Here is a 23,394-nt window from a genome sequence, read left to right as displayed (position 1 = left end):
AGTTAATAGATTTATGTGGATTGTGAAAATTTATAAATATTGACTTATTAAATTTATCATAACTTTTTTATATTGGTATATATTTTCATGAATTCATATTACCTCTTTTTCTCACTTTTTTTGTAAAATAAATATATAATTTATTTATTTTCTAAATCATATAGCATGATTATTTAATTTTTGCTTTCAAATTAAAAAGAAAATAATAAGGATACATACAAAATTGAACAATTTTCTTAAATAGTCATTCTAAAAGTTTTGTCACAAAAAGAGTATTCAAAGAGGAAAATGACCAAAACAAATTTCATTAAAAAGGTAAAAAATTATTTTACTCCTTGCTTTTATAGATATATAAGTAATAAAATAAAAATGTTTTTATATAATTTCGAATTATATATTTTCAAATTCGAACATTTTTATAACTTTTATAATTTTTCTATTTTAAAAAAATATATTTTTTTCAAATTTTCTTCTTGAAATAAGAAAATGCTTTTTGAAACTATTTAAAAAAAAATTTTAAAATTATTAATATTTGTAATTGTAATTATTAATATTTATATTAAAAAATAATATTTATAAAATAATCATATATTCAAAAGTAAAATTATATAAATGTAATGAATTATAGTTTCAGACATATAATTTGTATTTAAGATGCAAATGATATTTGGTAAGAATAATTATTTTGTTTTCTAGTTTATTATCATATAGATTTTGAAAATCACATGAATATATATGATATTTTAAAAATTGAGTCTTATGAGTAAAAATGAATAGAATTCATTTTCCAATAACACTAGCTAAATTTAGTTAGAATTAGAGAATCAATAATAACTAAACTTTTTGAATAACAAAAGATCTGAATGAGTTTTGAAAATTTTTAAACCAATAACAATGATATCTACTAAGATTTTTGAAAGAGAAATTCTCTAGTAAAACCATTTCTGAGTTTTTATCACAAAAATAATTCTCAATGAAGATAATAACCAAACTAAGTTTTATTAAAAGATAAAAATGTGTTTTTACTATAGGGTTAACTAATGTAGATTTAAGGTTTAGAGTTAAGTGGTGGAGTTTTGGGGATAGAGTTTCAAATTTTACAAAATAAAAAATAAATATTAAAAATTTGAAAATAAAAAAGACTATTTTGGTCATTTTTCTTTCTTGAGAGTTATTTTGTGACAAAAACTTAAAAATGACTATTCGAGAGAATTTCCCTTTTTTAGATCCAAGAACCAATAACAATAGAATCTTAAAATTTTCAAATTTCACTTACCAATAACGCCTAAAACTATATAGATATGATAGTTGTATATCTGGAAATGTCATCTTACAAAAACGTCGGTTGTGGTAGTTATAGAGCGTCATTTTAAATTAGGAAACAAATTTGGATTAGTGACTATAATGACGTTCAGAAGTAGGATAGCTTTGGGCCATATCTGGACTCAGTTATTTTTATAACAAGACCAAATTTAAAAATGAAAATATATGTATATATAATATGATTTCATTAAAAAGGAAAGTCCACAAAATAGAAATATTCCTTTTAATTTTTTTTTAAATAACATAAAATATACTTTTGAAATAATTAAATATTTATTTTTATTTATATTTTCTTAGGTGAAAATATATATTAGCATATAATGTGATTTCATAAAACAACATTCACACACATAATCTTGATATTAGAAAAAGAAATAATATTTTCTTAGATGATTACATAAGTAATTAAGTAACATAAACTGATATATGTTTAATTGACTAAAAATAGTTTATAATTAGTATTATTGAAATGTTTTATTTATTTTTCATATACTATTTAGTTAACTATAATATATTTCAATTATAATAAAAAAATCTATAAGTTATGTTTTACTTATATAATATGATTTTAAAATACAATCACACAATTTTTTTAAACTTCTTATTTTAAAGAGATATTAAAAAATAAAAAAAGAATTAATAATAAATATCTTTTGATCAAATAATTAAAAAAATAATTTAAAATAACATAACACTATATACTTTAACGAGGTAGATATATTATATTTTATCATTCTTAAAATTATTTGTTTTCATAATATTAAATTTTCTTTTAAATTTTATGTTCTTATTTTTTTGGAACTTAATATGACTATAATTATAATACCAAAACAAAGCTGAATTCTCACTTTTAAGATTATTTAAAATAAATTTCAGTTTACCATTTAATAAATCTAAGGCATAAAATTATTTAGAATTTATAAAATATTTTAATTATTGTAAATATAGATATGTGTTCATGAACTTCCAAAAATGTATTAGTTATTTATGTATGTAACTTCATATTGATCATTTCTTTATTTTCTGATATTTTGCTTTTAAAAAATAACATGTAATTTGATAAATATTATGAAACTACATGCACATTTAAACGATAAATAAAATTAATTTGATTTTACTTAATTATAATAAAAATAATTATACTTCAGTTTGAATTTGAAAGAATATATGCAACTCAATATACTCACAACATGAGGGGCTCGACTAATCCAAATTATATCTAAAATCATGGATTTAAATATAATAAGATTATATAATTTTATAATAATAATTTGTTTTATAAATGTAAATTATAGGATGATTCAAAACATATTAACACATGAAAATAAAATATTAACCAACTGTTATAATTTAGTTCTTTTATAAAATTTATATATATATGCATGAAACTGTAGAATATTATAGTTATATTAATTTACTTAATTTGGAATCAAACATTTTAGTTTATTTTATATTTCATTCTAAACACAATATATCGTAAATTATACATAATCTTTGTCAAATATATTTACATATCTAAGACAACAACCAACGTAAATGAAAATAAGAAAATTAATCATAATTTTAATATATTTAAAATAAAAAAAAAGATTATAGTTGAATTCAGAGAAATAGATGCAATCTAATATACTCAAATGATAACTAAATCGACTATAAAAACAACAACAAAACCGACTAGATATAACATATCTAAAATCATATGTTGAATTAAAGTAATATAATATTATTAATATAAGTTATGCATACAAATTGAAAATTAATTTAAAATTAAAAATAAATAACAACCAATTATTATAGTATAATTATTTTATAAATATTTATATCCGTACATGAACACGAGAAAATCACCTAATATAATATATATACATATATACACATATATAAAAGTTTAGAATCCAATGGATATAAACCTACATTAAAGGTGCTCTCGAGAAAACCCACATGCAGGTCCATACCACGTGAACAAAAATTATAATTGTCCTTGACCAGATTAGGGGGTGTTAGTGGGAATGAGATTTATAATGTGTTTGAAAATTTTGAAGTCTAGTGTAATTGGTTTATAGATTCTCACATTTTCAAGTAAGTGTTATTGGGAGTTGAATTCTTAACATGTTAACTCACAAAACAAGATTTTGAGAATACTACATGTTTCCTTTGAATTTTTAGAATCATTACATTACTTTATTTTCATAGATTTTCACAATATACAAAATTATCTACAACTCTTTCCAAATTTAAAAAATTTCTCAACTTTTAAAATCAACAAATTCTATAGAAATCTAAGTCCCACTAACACTTTTATATAGAAATAACTAACTAATCTAATTCACTAACACTTTTAAAATCAACTTAATATATATAGAAATCTAATTCTATATATATATATATATATAAACAAAACCACTTTTAGGGGTTTAATCAATTAAAATAAATATTATTTATCCGTTCCACCTCAAAATATTATTAATTCTAATTTGTAAAAAAAAAAAGGACTCGAAAAAAAGGAAAACTTTTTAACAAAACATGAATAAAAAAGGAAAGTAATCGATTATATGACCGTTAAAACACAAAACAGATCAACTTTTTTTGTTGATCAAAAAAAAAAAAAACACAAAACAGAAAAAGGAAAGTTCCAAATGACCCAAAGCTTGTGTATATCCCGTAACCCTAAGAAGCTTCACAAGTCATTCTTTGCTTATTTCGATCTCTCCCTGAATCTTCTCTTTCTGAATTTTCCAAACATGATTCGTCCCAATGTCGACTATCACATCAAACATTTGGATATACGTCCTCCTCCTTCATCAGGTAACTCAATCTTCATCAACGTCGATACATTATCCGATGGCGACATTCAACTTGTCCCAAGTGTTCTCATCCACATCAGTCTCCCTTACATCCGAGACCTTATCCAAGGTCAACTCACCAGACGCGAGAGATCTCTACGGCCGCAACCCAACTTGGGTTTAGCCCCAGTGAGCTTCTTCAAGATCCACCCGTTACCCACCGTTGGTTATCTGATTACTTGGCCCCACGTATCTCTGATCTTGCAACTGAATTAGGTTATGGCCGTAACGGTTTTTGTTTGTCCATCGTTGTCAAGATCATTACTCAATCCCCATTCAAGTACGAGGTGTTGTCGAGGATGGTTCAGCAAGGGAAGACGAACACAGAGGAGTTAAAGAGTTCTCAGATGGAAACAGAGTCGTGTTCGATCTGTCTCGACAATCTCGTGTCCGATGATGGTTCGAGTTCGAAACGTGGTGTTCCTACACGTATTACATCTTCCCATGTCTTCCACCATGGTGGTGCAAGAAAAGGAGAGAGATGCCACGTCGACATAACACGTCAGCAGATGAGATTATGTAACAAGCTTAGATGGAATTATCGATAATCAGAAAAGTAGTTTGTTAGACTTTTTATCTTCTTTTCTAAGGTTCCTCTCCAATGGAGATTGACTCCCTCTTGGAAAAGGGTTCCTCTTTCTTAATATGTTAATCAACTTAATCTCCAAGACATTGACAGTTGCAGAGAAACATTGATATAAAGCTATGTCGTCTCCTCTGTTGTACTAATCGAGAACAGAATTTTAACAAAACTCGAGATTTGACTTGAGTATGCATCAAAACTAGTTGCAGTTAGTACAAAACTACCCGGCGACCCAGAAAGTTTGAACCTTTATTATTTGTTAAACAGTGGAATACAACACAAAGCTACTACCTTGCTTGTTGCCTTCACTAAGATAAAAAGACAGCTTCTCTGGCCGCAAGATTTTGTTAAAAAAATTCTTTTAACTCAAGAGAGTAGTAACTACGTAGAGGGCGACCCCTGACTGATCCTGCTGAAACCACTCAGCCGGCCACCATGTCGGTCTAATTGCCTCGACCTTCACGTCTTCTGACCCGTTTACCGTCAATTCAGTGGATGCTTTAAGGGCTTCCTCTACCCTCATCACTCCCATTCCTCTGCTACCCATATGATGCAGAAGCTTCTACTCTCTTGGCGGTAACCTAATTACTTGGTGTTTACGTTTTTACTTTTTCTATTAGATTTGGCTTTTTTAAATGTTTTCTCTAAATAGGAAGTTTCAATAATTATGTTCCTTTTCCAAAGACGGTTTGTGTCTAAAGATTTTCTATATAAGCCAAGTCTTAATGCTTATTGTTAGACACGTTTGATTTAATAGAAAGAGTTTTTACATTATATCTTGTTTCGATTCATTAAATTCATCAAAACAAAAGTTGATTTCAAGCAACTATTGAAAAAAAACTATTGAAAAAAAAACTCTCTATCGATTCAAGAACATGTCTCGAAGAACCCTAAATTCTTAGCTCGACCGTTCAACCATTCCTACGCTGCGCCACCACTTCAGCTTCCTGAAACTGTCCCTATTTTCTTTCCGCTTCCTGATTCAACCACTTCAGCTCCAGCTGCGATCTCCTGGTTTACCTCTGCATTAACAATCATCATCACAATCTTTTGCATTCTTGATCACAACATTCTAAAAACGTTTAAAAGTTTTTACCTTTTCCATTGCTATCAATGAACCGTAACTGGATCAAGCGTTTGCGTTTGACACCACGGTGGTGCGTACGAGCTATAAGCTCTTGACCAACATAGCAGCTTAGCAGCCTTTGTCAAAGCTTATCGCATTGAGACCAACAAAATTATACTTAAGTGGAGTTGCTTCACCTGTAAAAGCCACAAAACACATTACAAATATGCAGACAAGAAGAGATATAAACAAATTATAACGGAAATAAAAATAAAAAGATTGTACCTTTAGGTATTTCGGCTGACACTTCAGCAACTCCATGCTGTAATCTCACTTTCATCTGTTTCTTTCTATTTTCCGAAATTTTTGTGTTTTTTTTTTTCTTTTGGATTTTGAATCAGTTCAAGGAAAAATTTAATTTTTCTAATGACATTATTATTTCTTATAGGCCTCGGCGTTTTACCCAGACCCGAAGACCCGAACCGGAACCGACCCGAAAACACAGGTTCGGGTCCGGATCCGGGTCCATGCTAAGTACCTATTGGGTCTTTTTTTTGGACCTGTGGGTCTCGGTTCGGGTCCGGGTCCTATCCGAGACCCGTTCGGGTACCCGAAGTACCCGCAAATAATTTTATATACTAGGTATATTTGGGTGATTGGGTATATTTTTGGTATTTCAGATTTTTTTTAAGTTTCGGGTTTGGATTTTCGGGTATAATTGTAGATTTTTGGTGAAATTTTAGATTTTTAGAAAATATAATTTGGGTATTCAGGTAAAATTCAGGTATGTTTTGGGTTTCCGGGTCTGATTTTGAATAAATTTTTGGGTATTTTTGCGGTTCTTCGGGTATTTTTAGAGTTTTCGGGTCCAGTTCGGGTATTTCGGGTCTATTTCGGGTCCTAAATACCCGAACCGACCCGGATCTGAAATATACCCGAAAATTTTGGGAATTTTACGGGTATTGAAATTATAGACCGAACGGACCCAGACCCGACAAGACCCGACCCGGAACCGATCCGAAAAGTTATAGGTACCTATATGGGTCTAAATTGCTAGGACCTGAAGGACCCGGACCCGACAATACCCGATCCGAACCCGACCCGAAGACCCGGATGCCCAGGCCTAATTTCTTACTAAATAAATTTCCAAACTTGATGACAAAAAAATCTCCAAACCTTAAGGATTTTATGTTAAATCCCAATATACAAAAAGAAAAATTGCATTTTAAATCACGAATGTGTAAAAAAAAATCATTTTAAATCTTGATACCAAACAAATCGTACTAACTTATTTATTTGCCACGTAAAAATGTGACGGATATTGTTCATCCATCCGTGTACAAGAAGGTAGGTATGACATGTCAGTTACTTTTCATTTTTATTTTTAAAATTAAAATATATTTATAAAACAGTTAAAATAATAAAATAAAAATAAAAAATATATTCAAAAATAAATGAAAAATAAATAAAAAATCCAAAATAAAAATAAATTAATATGTAAAATAATGTTTATTAATAAATTAAATAAATTTGTAAAAACTTCCAAAAATTCAAAATAATTTTAAATTTCAAAAAATCAAAATTCATATTTCTTGAGCAATGGTTACCTCAGTAGGGTGACATGATTCCTTAAGCGAGAAATCCTCCATACAAAGATCATTGTACTTGACAAGAACATCTTCAGAGATGATCAAGTTAACAAAACTTGAAGAGAATCACGTTACTCATGACTTAGGCGTTGGATTATACATGAAGATGTAGATTCCACCATTGATTGATTTCAGGTTTCACAACAGAGAAAAAGAGAACAATCTTTGATTTTCAACAAAGTTGTGCTGAAAAACTCTAACGTCATATCAATAGATTCTTAAGCATGCGGGAAAGTTGATCAACACACTAGGTGTTTTCAGAGGCCCATCATTATTAACCGACCCAAAATAAAATAAACCTCAACAGAAAATACTTAGCACCAGAATACTGATCTGTTCCAAAATAGATATGCTTTTCTCAGCGGATATGCTATTTTTTTTTTTTTTGGGTGTAAATCAGCGGATATGCTATCATATCAAGAACTTTTACATTGCCTCCTTACTATAGTTTTACTTGAATCAACTCTATAAATATCTATTAAAAATGATTTACTCGTTTTTCACTAACCATATATATTAAGTTAATTAAGATCTACAATGGTTACCATTTTTAACATTAACTATGCATGTGTTTATACTTTATACTCACATAGCCTGTATAAAATATAGATATACAAACACATATATATATATATATTATATATAAGTTTTTTTTTACATTTATAATCAGTTAACGATACACTAATAATAAATACACAAACACAATATATGATATGTGTACATTAGAAAATATATAGTATACAAATGTAACCATAAATCTAAAAATTATATTTATGTAAGCACATCGTATGTCCCATCCGCCTAGTTAAAGATTCAGAACCAAATGTACAAGGCCTAATTTTCAAAATATAACCTCACTTAAATTATTTTGCCAATTTTTGTTATATTTACTAATATTGGTTAGATTAAAAAATCAACAAAATAACAAAAAATTGCCGACTTATATTATATTTTTAAAATAAAAAGATAAAAATAAATAAAAATAACAGTAGCTGCTAAATCTTTTTTTAGCATTGTTAATACCGTTAGCAAAACACTAAACTCATCATAAACAATAAACTTTAAACTTTTGGGTAACTCTAAACTCTTGGATAAACCATAATCTTTTGATAAATTCTAAACTCTAGGGTTTAGGGTCTAGGGTTTATAATTTTACTGACGGCGTTTAGGATTTACTGTTTAGTTTATGATTTAGTATTTATTATTTATCCAAGGGTTTAGGGTTTAGGGTTTATCCAAAAGTGTACGGTTTAGTGTACGAGATAGGGTTTATTATTTGCTAACGAAGTTAACAATTTTTTAAAAAAAATTTGTTACTACTGCTTTTTATTTATTTTTATCTTATTATTTTAAAAGCATAAATATGACTTTGTAAATTCTTATTATTTTATTTCTTCTTAAACAAAATTGATGAGGTGACAAATTATTATTGGTCAGTAAACCTACAAGAAAAACTCCACTACAATCATCCAGCCTTTTATTTTATAATTATTATAGTTTTAGACGTTACCAAACATGATTATAGTAATTTTGAAATGTATGAATTAAGAATTTGTAGTAATCCTCGGAAAAAAATGAAATACACATGCCTAAATATAGTTTATGTTAACTATATATATTAACATTTTAATCATTATATAATTATAATTATATATTTACTTTGAACATGTATAGTTTTTTACTTATAATTTATATAACTCATAACTTATTGAAAAGTTTATAATAAGACAAAATATTTTTTGCTTAGTAATCATTTCAAAAAGTTTATTGTACACGTTACAAATAATAGAAAAAGCTATATACGTATATTTAGGTTTTTCGTCTATCATTTCAATTGGTTGTACTTTGACCCATCAACTACGTAATCTAATTCATAATCCAAAGTCAAATTGATTAGTCTAAACCAAAGTTCAATTGATTTAGTAAACCAAAGTCAAATATTCATAATTGCCTTTCTTTAAATCACTATAGAAAACTATTTAATTTTAATATTACTTTATTTTTAGCTTGTATGAGAAATTTATATAAATTTACATCTTATTAGAACAGGGGATAAACTCTTTAATTTAAATGTTGCATCTTTTTATTCTAACTTTATAGATTTATATTATATGTTGATGAAAACAATAATATATTTTACACTATTGAGATATAATAATCCGCATATCTAGTCTTATTTATTTTATATGTATTTATAGAGTTCTTTTACAATGTTTAGTTCAAATAATGGGTTGATTTGCTATATTTTAACACGTGTCTTATTTGCTATATTAATAAAAAACGAAAGAAAAAGTATCTTATTTTGTTAAAATTCAAGTACAAATTAGATTTGTTTAGAAACATGTATAGCAATTTTTTAAAAAAAGTTTATATGGAAACATAGATTGTATTGTAGTTTAAAAAGTCGGGTTCTTGTTAATACTCTAAACCTAATTCAGAACTATTTCTCCACCAGCACAAGCTTCGACTCCATCTTCTGACCACCATGATTCCCAAAGAAGCTAAACCAAATCAGCAAGAGACGATGACTAAGCCGCAACCACTGTCGTTATCATCACTCCCAGACGAAATCTTAGAGAACATTCTTGCCCGCCTCTCCAAGTGGAATTACCCTAATCTCTCTCTTGTCTCCAAGAGATTCCTCTTTCTCCTCTCTTCTCCCGAACTCTACACTACGCGATCTCACATCGGAACCACCGAACCATGCCTCTATTTTTGCTTAGACGACTTGCCCATTATACCACATCCCAAATGGTTTACTCTTTGGATGAGACCTGCGGATGAAACCCTAGAAGACGACGATGAAATTCTTGAAGACTATTCGTTGGTTTCGGTACCCTCTTGTCGTCACCATCTTAAACACGTACCATACTCTTCCACCGTAGCTGTTGGCTCGGACATCTACGTAATCGGTGGACCCTACAAGGGGCCGCCGTCTTCACTTGTTTGTATCTTTGATTGTCGGAGTCACACATGGCGTGAAGGTCCCAACATGTTGGTGGCCCGTGAGGAGGCGTATGCGTTTCATATCGATGGGAAAATATATGTAATGGAAGAGGACCGGAAAGACGATAATTGGATGGAAGTATTAGACATAAAGACTCAAACTTGGAGTTGCTTGCTGGGCCATGGAGCTACTGAGTTTCGTGACGATTGGTTTCTTGTCAATGTGTTTAGAGGACAGATATACGTAATTGCTGCTACGGAGAATTTTGCATATGAGCCAAAAGAAGGGACATGGGAAGTTGTGGAAACGCACGAGTGTTATGGACATATTGATAGTTGGTGTGAGATAGAGGATGTAATGTTTTGTTTTACGAACTCTGGTCATTGCATGTGGTATGACACTGAGAGTGGAGAGTGGAGAGAGGTCAAGGGTTCGGATATGGAAGTATTGCGTGATACAAGCGAGCATAGCTTAGCATGGGGGTGTGTTGTTGAAATTGTTAACCATGGTGGGAAACTATTAGTTATCTGGGTCTCCAGATACAAGACAAAGCAGACAAGGAGAATTTGGTGTGGGAAGAAGCGCCATGAAGGTGAGATTTGGGGTAAGATGGAATGGGTTAATGAAGTCCTTACGGTCACCAATTCGTTTAACTTCTTGAGTTGTGTACTCATTATGATTTAAGGATTCCTAAAAGATGGAACGCGTAGTAATTGAACAATATAACCAACGCAGTTGGCCTAGAGGTAGTTGAGGACCAGATCCAATACGCTCCCCGCAGGTTCGACTCGCGTTGGCCACCCGGACTTTCTTAAATGGTAAGAATACGTGGAGTGTCGTGGGCCCGTGGGAAATAGTCGGTTGACCACGGTCGCCGGATCACCCCACGTTAACTAAAAAAAAAAGAAAAAAAAAGTAATTGAACAATATTGTGATATCTTGGTAGAATGGCATTAGTTATTTCTTTCGCTTTGAACAACCTGTTTTGTTCTTTGAAAGAAGCTCTATATTGTTTTTTTCATCTTTGAATATCATGATTTGTTTTCTTTTTCTTTTTCTTTTTCTTTTTGAGATCCACTATAATTCTAATGTCATCTTTCAACTTGCTAGCTCACTTCAACACCAAGGACACAATTTTATTTAAACACCATACTTAGTATTATCAGAAGCTTTAGAAGGATGAATATAAAACTAAACTACTTACATGAAGGCAATCCTAAGCATTTCAGCTTTATCCAGCGAAAAATCATTATTTAAACTAATAGAAAAGAGCTACAAAAATTAAAGCCCAATCATTTTTTCAAACATCATACGGTTGTTTTGATCGCAACACTATCTTCTCTATTAAAAGAGAGGTACGATTTTTATCTACTATAAAAAAAGTCATACTAGTCTTATTAGGTCCATTTCATTAATTACATTTATTTAATTATTTATATTAATCTATTCAATATATAAAGATATTAATAATAAATCAGTTTTAACTGTAAATTTAAATTTTATTTTTAGTTATAACAAAATGTTGAGAAAAAATCCAACAAAATCTTTCTAAAAATTTAAAATATTTTATTTAAATTAATACCATTGATTAATTTTGTAATTAATAATATATACTATTATACATTAATTTAAATTAAATTTTATTATAAAACAAAATAAAATAAAAGTGTATGCTATTTTTCAAATTTTATAGTTATATTCTATATCTTCTTTATTAAAAGAAATACCATAAAAAATCACACTAGGTCTATTTCATCAATTACATCTATTTGACTATTTAAGTTAATCTATTTGATATATAACATTTCTAAAAAATCTTATAAATTATATAGATATTAATAAATAAATTTTAACTGTAAATTTAAATTTTATTTTTACTTATAACAAAATATGTTAAAACATCAAAACTAGTAGCAGTTACTACAAAACTAACACGGCGACAAAAACTCGCCCGGAAAGTTTCAACCTTTACTATGTGTTAAACAGTAGAATACAACACAAAGGTACTAAACTTGCTTGATGCCTCCCACTAACAAATAAAGACAGCTTCTCTCGCCAGCAAAGTATGTAAAAAACCACAAGATTTTGTTAAAAGATTTATTTTACCCCCGACTGATCCTGCTGAAACCACTCAACTGGCCACCACGTCGGTCTAATTACCTCGACCTTTACGTCCTCTGACCCGTTTACTATCAATTCAGTGGATGCTTTAAAGCCTTCCTCTACTCTCATCACTCCCATTCCTCGGCTACCCAAAGCTGTCGAAATTGCCCCTATCTTTTTGCCGGTTCCTGATTCAACCACTTCAGCTCCAGCTGCAATCTTCTGGTTTACCTCTGCATTCACAACCATCACTATAATCGTTTTCGTTCTTGATCATTACAAAAATCAAAGAAGGTTTGAAAGTTTACCTTTTCCATTGCTATCAATGAACCGTAACGGGACTAGGCGTTTGCGGATGACACCACGGTGGTGCGTACGAGCTATAAGCTCTTGACCAACATAGCAGCCTTTGTCAAAGCTTATCGCATTAAGACCAACAAAATTATATTCAAGCGGGATTGCTTCACCTGTAAACGCCACAAAACAACATTATGAATATAAATGAGTTACAAAGTAAAGACAAAGATGATACCTTTAGGTATTTCAGCTGACCCTTCGGCAACTCCATGCTCTAATCTCCACAAAAGGTAATTGCTTTCATCTGTTTTTTTATCTGCCTCAACTAATGGCGCTGCAACACAAAACAAAGTAACATCAGTATCCAAAGCTCAAGAGCTCCAAGATTCGATTTGATCAAGAAACTTACGGGTTGCATCAGAAGGAAAAATGCTTCTGTAGCTGAGACAGTCCAACCTAGGATCCTCGTACCATTGCCATCCATACTTATTACCACTAGCTGTAGATTCACCAGCACGATCAACACCACCTCCCCAACCAACAGAAGACGATTCAGATAGATTCCTACCATAACGCTGCCAACACGAGAACTCCTCTGCAACGTTCTCAATATCCAGTTTGGACCTCAAACGATATCTATCAACATTCCAAACACACCACAACTCAGAACTTAACAACAAAACGGTTCCTTCTTCCACAAGAAACCTAATCCACAGGGACATTGCTAAGACCTAATTCTTCAAATTGTGAAAGAAAAACATTACAAAGTTTACTTTTTGAGAGTTTCTATGAAATCATCTGCACCCCCATCACGACCCGAATCCGATCGGGTGGTCCGGATCCTTCTTTTACAAAGCTCTGACCTAATTAAAGTTTTTAAAAAGCTTACTTTTTGAGTGTCTCCAGCAGTTCATCGAGGACAGAGACATCAACATCCGCAAACAACTCAACAGATTAATTTGTGTAGAGTGTCTCAATTTTGAGAGTTAATAGATTTTAAAAAGTTACGTGCATTGTGAAAATTTATATACATTGACTTATAAAATTTATCATAACTTTTTTATATTGGTATATATTTTCATGAATTCATATTACCTATTTTCTCACTTTTTTTGTAAAATAAATATATAATTTATTTATTTTCTAAATCATATAGCATGATTATTTAATTTTTGCTTTCAAATTAAAAAAAAAATAATAATGATACATACAAAATTGAACAATTTTCTTAAATAGCAATTTTAAAAGTTTTGTCACAAAAAAAGTATTCAAAGAAGAAAATGACCAAAACAAATTTCATTAAAAAGGCAAAAAATTATTTTACTCCTTGCTTTTATAGATATATAAGTAATAAAATAAAAATGTTTTTATATAATTTCGAATTATATATTTTCAAATTCGAACATTTTTATAATTTTTATAATTTTTCTATTTAAAAAAAATATTTTTTTTTTCAAATTTTCTTCTTGAAATTCGAAAATGCTTTTTGAAACTATTTAAAAAATATTTTAAAATTATTAATATTTGTAATTGTAATTATTAATATTTATATTAAAAAAATAATATTTATAAAATAATTATATATTCAAAAGTAAAATTATATAAATGTAATGAATTATAGTTTCAGACATATAATTTGTATTTAAGGTGCAATAGATATTTGGTAAAAATAATTATTTTATTTTCTAGTTTATTATCATATAAATTTTGAAAATCACATGAATATATATGATATTTTAAAAATTGAGTCTTATGAGTAAAAATGAATAGAATTCATTTTCCAATAACACTAGCTAAATTTAGTTAGAATTAGAGAATCAATAATAACTAAACTTTTTGAATAACAAAAGATCTGAATGAGTTTTGAAAATTTTTAAACCAATAACAATGATATCTACTAAGATTTTTGAAAGAGAAATTCTCTAGTAAAACCATTTTTAAGTTTTTGTCACAAAAATAATTCTCAACGAAGATAATAACCAAACTAAGTTTTATTAAAAGATAAAAATGTGTTTTTACTATAGAGTTAACTAATGTAGATTTAGGGTTTAGAGTTAAGTGGTGGAGTTTTGGGGATACAGTTTCAAATTTTACAAAATAAAAAATAAATATTAAAAATTTGAAAATAAAAATGGCTATTTTGGTCATTTTTTTTCTTGAGAATTATTTTGTGATAAAAAATTAAAAATGACTATTCGAGAAAATTTCCCTTTTTTAGATCCAAGAACCAATAATAATAGAATCTTAAAATTTTCAAAGTTCACTTACCAATAACGCCTAAAGCTATATAGATATAATAGTTGTATATCTGGAAATGTCATCTTACAAAAACGTCGGTTGTGATAGTTATAGAGCGTCATTTTAAATTAGGAAACCAATTTGGATTAGTGACTATAATGACGTTCAGAAGTAGGATAGCTTTGGGCCATATCTGGACTCAGCTATTTTTATAATAAGACCAAATTTAATTACAGTTTATGAGGCCCATTAATGAAAGCCCGCTCGGCCCGAAGCCGATCTCCAATCTCATCGCCAACCCTCTCATCTCTCTGTCCCTTCCTTGGCCTCATAAAATTAACCGTCGTCACCGGAGCTCCGATCCTCGCCATTCGATACTATGTCTCTTTCCGATGATGAAGACGAGTGCTTCGCCCGCTTCCTCGAATCAGAAGTCTCCTCGGTATTTTTTTTCTCAATTATCATTTTTATTTTTTCAGTTTCATTTAGGGCTTAGTTTCTTCATTATCATGTAATAAGATTGCAAATCTAATGTTTTTCTTGTAATTCATATTATCTTTGATCTTATTACATCGAATCTGGGTTTGGTCTGTCTTAATCAAGATCAGATACAAATGGTTCATGTTTTTTCGATTTATGCCCAAATATGAATTGTGTGATTTACCTCTTTTTTCATGTTTTCATATGAAAGGTTGAATCTTTGTGTTTTTAATAGGTTGAGGATGAGGAAAAAACGAAAGAACCTGAACCAAAACGACAACGTCTTAACAAAGACAAAACAAAGGCTGTAGAGAAGGATGGAGATCAAAAGGAAGATGGTAGCAACAAAGATAGAAATGTTGTGAAGAGAATAGAGAGTGGGGTTTTTAGCAAAGTTCCTACAGAGCTGTTTCGTCATATCTTCAAGTTCTTATCCTCTGAGGTATTATTGTTAATTTGTATTCTCAAGCTATAGTTTTGTGATTTGTTTCTTGATAATCTTGATCTAAATTGTTTGAATGTGATTATTACAGGATCTTCTATCATGCTCTTTAGTGTGTAAATTTCTCAACTTTGCTGCCTCTGATGAATCCTTATGGCGTCGCCTGTAAGCTCTCTTGGATCTTTCAAAATCAATCCTTTGTACTCAAAAACGTATACCTTTGATTGGTTTTGTTTGCAGGTACTGTATCCGGTGGGGTCTAATGCCTTCAACTAGAATGTTACGTGAATGTGCTTGGAAGAAGCTTTATATCGATGTGAGTTGTTTTGAATACATTTTGTTTGTGACATTGTTGAAGAGTACATAAATGGTGCTGTGAGTTGGTATTAGAGGTCTCATTCTTTTCTCATTGTTGAAATTTAGCGTGACGAGAAGGACATGATTGAACTTGTCAGAAGCTGTCCGACGGATTTCAAAGAGTATTACATTCAAATGCAAGCAGCTAAGCGAAGTCAAGCACCTCTTGCGGCACAGGTAACATGTGCATATCACAGCTGTTTTATTTTCTCGGATTTGATGTATTCTCTCACGTCCTTGTTTGCCATGTTGTAGATGGTGGATGACCAGATAGTTCTTGACAAAACTGTACTTGACAAAGTATCTATGTGGAAGAAAAGCAAAGGACTTCCCGATAAGGCTGTTGTTGGCCATGTTTGTTTGGGAACAAAATGTGATTACCATCAGATCGACGACGTTTTCATATGCCAAGAGACGGGAAATGTTCATGGTATGAAATGAAAAGAGCGCTGTAAAAAAATATGAATTTGCTTGTGTTGTTTAAACTTATCCTTTTGTGTTATGGTATTGTAAACAGTATGTGATGACAACTGCAAGGAAGTAATATTTTGTCGGGAGAGTGGGAACATGGTGTGTACTATCTCAGGGCTTTGTTCTGAAAGTTTGCTCGTACAAGATGATTCAGACGCAGATGAGGAAGAGGCTGAACAAGAAGCTGAAGTATTAACAGGAAGAGGCCGTTTTGGTACATATCTGTCTCCTTCTGCTCCTTTTCCGTTTATACTCTTTATCTCCAACATATAAGTGAACGGTGGTGTTGTATCTTCTTAGGTCGAGCTTTTGAATTTGGATACAACTGCGAGAGTGAGCAGGAGTTAGATCGCTCCTTTGGGTTCTGCTGATCAAAAGTCGCAGCCTTTTCTTTCAATTTCAGAATCTTTACTGTCTCAATACCAAGTCTGCATGTGTTCTTCACGGTAAAACATCTGTGGAGTGCAATGAATCAAAAGTAGATGATGTTTTCTTTGTAGCCTTAATGTTTCTTTGTAATTTATGCAGATCTGTCTGTAATTTGCTATACAATCGCCCTTACATAAATGTTTACATGTAGTAATTAAGTTCCATCTTTCTCCAGTATATGATGTTGGTAATTAGTTGATTGATTCCACAATAATGCGTCAACTAAATTTCTATTATCATTTTAATATATCATTTTTTATACATCTGACATTCTAACATAATATATTAACTTAATTTTCTGATTTTAATTTGACTCTTAAACTTCATCTTTATCTATTAGAACCTTTTATTGAACGGCATGCTAAGATTAAAAACGGAGAATTCAGTACAACAAATAAAAAGCATTATCCAAAGAAGATTTTGCCAAGGCATTTGCTCTCATGGCCATTTGGATTTTTGGATCGGTTTTTATTGAGTCCTAGTCTTCTAGATCCTAAACATTTAGACTTAATTAGGTTCAGTTAGTTTTTTCGGGGATGGATCATCCGGATCCTTATTTAAAATACATGTTGTTTTCGAATATGTAACGGTTTGGATTGGTTCGAGTATTTTTGGATTTGAAAAAAATACCCGAATTACCCGAAATACTATCTGGAACCTGAAGAAAACCCAAAAATCTGAAAATACAAAATATTCAAATACCCAAAAAATAATCGAAATTTTACCGGGAATCCAAAATTTTATTCGAATACCCAAACAATTTTTCTAAAAATCTGAAACTGTATTTGAAAACTCAAACCCGAATCTTAAAAAGATATTCGTAATAATGGAAATTAACGTGTAATATTCAAAAATACCTAATATATAAAATATTTTAGGTATTTTGGGTACTCGATCGGGTCTCGGATAGGACTTGCATCCAAACTGCGAGACCCGCGGGTCCAAAATAAAAGGATCCAATAAGTACTTAAGCACATTCTTAGATACGAACTTGTATTTTCGAATCGGTTTGGGATTTTGAATCTGGGTAAAATACGCAGGCTTATGTTGTCATCTTCTGTAGCCCTGGGACGGATCCGGATATCCGGGAAATCTAGGGTATCCGGATCCGGATCCGTCGGATCCGTGGATTTAATATCCGGATCCAGATTCGTGGTTTTCGGATATCCGGGTTTCGGATATCCGTCTCGATATTCTATTATCCGCGGAAATCTGGATCCGGATCCGGACCCGTCAAAATAATTAAAACTAATTTTTTTAACAAAAAATACTAATTTTTTTTTAATATAATACTTAAATTAAATATTTATAAATATATTTATATATGTTTATAATATTGTAAAAACTAAAATATAATATTATAAGATTAATTCATGTATAAATATTAATATATCAAATATAAATATTAATAAAATATAAAAATTTAATGTATTTTAAAAATACGGATCCGGATCCGGATATCCAGACCTAAAAATTAAGATATCCGGATTCGGATTCGGTTTGCACGGATCCAAGATTTTACTATCTGGATTCGGATCCGGACATCCCGGATATCCTATTTTCGGAGCGGATCCGGAGCGGATCTCGGATAATAAGTCCCGGGCCTAATCTTCTGCTCTCAAAAGATGGAGGAAAAGTAAATGAAACCAAAACAAGAAGATAGAATATCAATATCTGTGAGAACTTTGTAAAGTTCTGGCGGTTATGTCTTTCAGATTATTAATTGGGGTTGGTTTATTAAATAAAATATCTTTAAAAAAAAATGTCCTTAAGATTATAGTTTGGAGGAGCTCATGATAGTCTGAACGCATCCAGACTTTGGAGGTGGAGATGTTGAGCAGAAGGAAGAGCTGCTCTGAGAGTTAGCACCTTAACCGTATGCGGCGAAGAAAAAAGCAACACATACTCTGAACCGCGAGTGATTGGCTTCGATTGCGAGAAGTAAAAAACCTAGCTGAAATCTGCTTTCTTCTGCTCCTGAGACCAGCAGCATCTGAGTTATAGCCAGAAGTGTCATCATGCGTAGGCGAAGGCAATTCTCTGGTAGGATTGTGCATGTTACGTTCAGTGAGAAGAGATTGAGTAGATTGCCATTCCCGGTGCTAATGAGGGCTTTGAGAAGAGTATAAGACAGAGGTTATAATTGGCCGATAACACCCTTTCCGAGAACTACTAGATTTATCAAAACATATGTAAAACCGATGAAGAACGTCCATACCAGCATCATTCAGAAAAGTATCAAGCACAACACTAATACCTGGGTTAGTTCTCAATTTCTTTCACATATCCTCTAAGATGAGCAAACTAGTCAACATACTCTTTCTCCAGACATTTCAAAGCTAGTACTCTTCTTTGTTGGCACTGATTTTTTGACGCAATTAGCTTTCAAATGTCCTCAACACTTTCTCAGGCATAAACTCACTACTTTCTCTCAATTTATCCAGAAACATCGTTCCTGGTACCAAATTTGTAAGGAGTTTACACTTCTCATTCGGAGTACAACTATGGTACTTGTACCATATGTTTTCACCAACCAGCATTGTCTGCGCTTATCATAAGTGCAATAAACCTTCAATTTCATTTGTTTCTGATACCACAATTAAAACTAAGTTTCGTCTTATCCTACCTGTCTTACATAATGTTTCTCGCTAGGATGTACTTTAAACTCAAATACAGAGTAGAAAGATGTTCCCATAACTAGTGTGTCATTAGACTTTTTAAATTCTTCCGACTCGTGCGACAAAGTCGTCAATCTAAGCTTTCCCGGATTTTCTTCCAACCTCTAAACTCTTCAACATTAAAATTAGCAATTGATTGCTCAATCTCGTGTTCATATAGATCAACAAGCTCTTCTTTCTTTTTACTGTTTTCGTCATGCTCATTGACGTGCTAATATCTGTTGTCCTCTCCTCTTTCTTTTTCACCTTCACCATTATACTCAGTGTCCATAAACTAAACAATCATGAGAAAATCAAACTCGATATTTCAACAAAATCAAAGTCAAAATATACAACCAAACGATTCTACAATTGCCATACGTCCTTTTTAAATCATAATTTTGATCCGCGCGCCCGCACGGATGTATTTTTTAAAAAATATGATGCTATTTATTTTTTATGTCACTACTTAGGATTGGGCAAAAAACTCGAATTCGAAGAACCGAACCGATCCCAATCCGAATAAGTAGTATCAAACCCGAACCGAAATTGATTAAATATCTGAATTATTCAAATTTTGGTATTTGAAGAACTGAAACCTAATCTGATCCGAACCAAAGTATTTTGGGTATCCAAAATAGATTTATATAGTCATATATATTAATTATTTATAGATTTAATATATATAAAAGCATCCAGAATATATATGATATTTTTAAGTTCATTTAAATACTTGAAAATATATACAAATAATCAAACGTAAATATCTAAAATAGTTAAAATATACTCAAAACTCCAAAAATACTTAAATAATTATTAATTCTCTATCCAAATATTTAAACCAAACCTATGTTAAGTTAGATACTCTGACATATGTTATTCAAATTTATATGTAATATATTCTATTGTTTATAGTTTTTTTTAAAAATTAAAACATATAATAAATTTGAATTTTTTTAAAATAATTTAAATTGGTTAACCAAATCCGAACTGAATCCTCAAAGATCTAAACCGAACACGAAATCCCAAACATACTCGAAAACGAACCCGGACGCCCACCCCTAATCACTATTATATATCCTATATGTGTCATCATAGGTTACAAAAATATGTGTTATCATATAATTAATCGTATTTTATATGTACCATCAAATAAGTAATCTTATAATTAATAATATTTTATACGTACAATCATATAAATAATCACATATATTATATTTTTAAATTTCAATGTGAAATATAAAAACCATAATTTAAGTTGGTGTTTGAAATTGGGCTTTGTATTGTATTTTTCTTATATATATTGAAAACATTTTTATAATGGTTATTGAAAAAATATGTTAGTAAAAAATCAAATTTTGAATATATGTATATTTTTGAATGAATTTTTGATATAAATCGATTTTAAATTATTATTTTGATTTGAATATGTATATTAAATAAAGTAACATAAGCCCATTACTTTTTAATATAACGTAATGGATTTTCAATTTTTTTAATAGCATAAACTCATTATTTTTTTTACTAACTTACTGTTATCTATGTTTTCAAACAATACTATTTTTTTAACTGCTATCTATGTTGCCAAACAAAAGTTTAAAGTAATTCTGCCTATATATAGGACTGGCAAAAACGTGTCTCTCAAGATAGTGTGTGTAGAAGATGTTGTGTGTTAAAAGAAGATATGAAACATCTCTTCTTTAAATGCCCGTATACTCAAGCACTTTGGAGAGGGGCAAATATACCAGACCGTACGTTTACTGATAATAGTATCAGTTTTGAAGAGAAATTAAAGGCTATCGTATCCTCAGTCAATAATAAGGCGCTTAACCCTATTGATAGACAACAGCCTTTGTGGATCCTCTGGCGCATCTGGAAAAGCAGAAACCTTTTGGTTTATGGACGGAAACAGACTGATTGGAAAGTAGACCTCAAACAAGCTCAACATGAAGCACGAGAATGGACTCAGGTGTTGTATTCAACTGAAAGCAACAGTAATACAACCCAGAGGCTAAGTGGGAGGCATAAACAATCAATGTGGGAGAGACCTCCTTGTGATTATGTGAAGATTAATTATGATGGGAGTAGGAGGCAAAATATGTCAACAGGAGGGTGGATATTCAGAGATGCTCAAGGATTTTTCCTAGGTGGAGGCCAGGGTAAACAATCAGTTAACGGAGATGGAAGTCTGGAGACAGAATTACAAGCTCTTCTTATGGCAATGCAACATACGTGGACAAAAGGTTACCGTAAAGTGATTTTTGAAGGTGACAACAAACAGGTTCAGGAGCTACTAACAACGTCCAAGAAGAATTTTCACATGCATAATTGGATTCAGGAAATCAAAGGGTGGAAGGAGAAATTTGAAGATGCAGAATTTAGATGGATTCCAAGAGAAGATAATAAAGCTGCAGATCATTTAGCTAAACAATTTCATAATTCTCCAGTTTCTTTCAACTCTATATTTTATGTACCTGTATCAATAACCCAAATCCTCCATGAGGATATTTCTTCGTCGTTATAATAAAGTTGTAATTTAGAAAAAAAAAATATAGGACTGACGATAATCATCTAACCGTTGACATACGTAATATTGGGCTCCCTTTTCAATTTTGTCGTGAAATGTTTTTTTCGTGTCACCGTAAATAAGTGCCATACTTTGTTGAATTTTTTATATCTAGAGACACTTTCTCACATTCCAATTACACTACAAGACACTTATCACTTGATACACACTTTATTTTGTCAAAAAGACTCTTATGACCCTAAACTAAAGAGAATATCTCTCCTCTTCTTATTTCATTTTATTATTTTTCTTATTCTACTTTGTGTATTTATTTACTTTTATCTCAAGTTCTAAAATATATTAAACAAAAATAATTGTCATAATAAACTATATATAAAATTATCTATCTTTTAAGATCCATGTTCATATATATATTAATGTGTAAATAAAATGTAGACGTGGACACCAAAGCGTGGATAACAGAATTATAAACTAGTTGTGGAGATGCACAATATTTTTTCGATTCCATTCATCATCTCGGGATCTAAATTCAACTCTAATCAAAATTACATCCATGCAAGATCTATTACTCTTCGACAAAAGATCTATTACTCTTCGACAAAAGATAAACACTTCTTCGATTTTTCTCACCGCTCATACTCACAATATCATCTCTTTCTCATCTTGATTAAAGTTTAATTGCAGATAATTTATCAATTGAGCTGAGGAAGCCAAATATTTGTATTGGAGATAACAGAGTCTGTGTCCACGTTTTATGGTATAATTTTAGTAACATGAGTCCATGTCCACGTATTGTTGTATAGTTTTATGGAATCAAAACAAAGAGTTTGTCCACGTTATCTACTATAAACACATTAACATTACATATCTACACATTACTCATCACTCATCCACACATCACCCGTCCACAAATCACCCACACATCACTCGTCCACAAATCACTCATCCGCAAGTGTCCTTTCCATTAAGGGCAAAATTATCC

The 23,394-nt window shown here is 30.8% G+C and overlaps 4 protein-coding genes across 4 annotated transcripts; 3 read left to right on the top strand and 1 right to left on the bottom strand.

Moving 5' to 3' along the window:
* The first annotated feature begins 4,064 nt into the window (after window positions 1–4,064).
* On the top strand, window positions 4,065–4,714 carry LOC106302988. Its single transcript, XM_013739373.1, has 2 exons — window positions 4,065–4,332; window positions 4,383–4,714. The coding sequence occupies exons 1-2, from the start codon at window positions 4,065–4,067 to the stop codon at window positions 4,712–4,714; spliced, it is 600 nt and encodes a 199-aa protein (XP_013594827.1).
* A 5,235-nt stretch (window positions 4,715–9,949) lies between these two features.
* LOC106305623 (F-box/kelch-repeat protein At5g39560-like) lies at window positions 9,950–11,095 on the top strand. The gene has a single exon (XM_013741975.1). It carries the CDS (start codon window positions 9,950–9,952, stop codon window positions 11,093–11,095), a length of 1,146 nt encoding a protein of 381 aa, XP_013597429.1.
* Window positions 11,096–12,332: 1,237 nt separating this feature from the next.
* LOC106304600 (putative transferase At4g12130, mitochondrial) lies at window positions 12,333–13,765 on the bottom strand (the record flags this gene model as incomplete). The annotated part of the gene is made up of 5 exons (XM_013741001.1): window positions 12,333–12,747; window positions 12,823–12,981; window positions 13,047–13,145; window positions 13,221–13,447; window positions 13,701–13,765. Coding segments are annotated over 5 exons (789 nt in total), but the record flags the coding sequence as incomplete, so codon positions are not given.
* Window positions 13,766–15,358: 1,593 nt separating this feature from the next.
* On the top strand, window positions 15,359–17,392 carry LOC106303654 (F-box protein SKIP31). The gene is made up of 8 exons (XM_013739950.1): window positions 15,359–15,491; window positions 15,765–15,971; window positions 16,063–16,136; window positions 16,212–16,287; window positions 16,395–16,505; window positions 16,584–16,758; window positions 16,846–17,013; window positions 17,100–17,392. Exons 1-8 carry the CDS (start codon window positions 15,429–15,431, stop codon window positions 17,168–17,170), a joined length of 945 nt encoding a protein of 314 aa, XP_013595404.1. The 5' UTR covers window positions 15,359–15,428; the 3' UTR covers window positions 17,171–17,392.
* Window positions 17,393–23,394: the final 6,002 nt, after the last annotated feature.

The sequence above is a fragment of the Brassica oleracea genome, chromosome C7 (assembly GCF_000695525.1).
Source record: "Brassica oleracea var. oleracea cultivar TO1000 chromosome C7, BOL, whole genome shotgun sequence".
Taxonomy (NCBI): domain Eukaryota; kingdom Viridiplantae; phylum Streptophyta; class Magnoliopsida; order Brassicales; family Brassicaceae; genus Brassica; species Brassica oleracea.
This window is presented reverse-complemented; position numbering and strand designations above follow the sequence as displayed.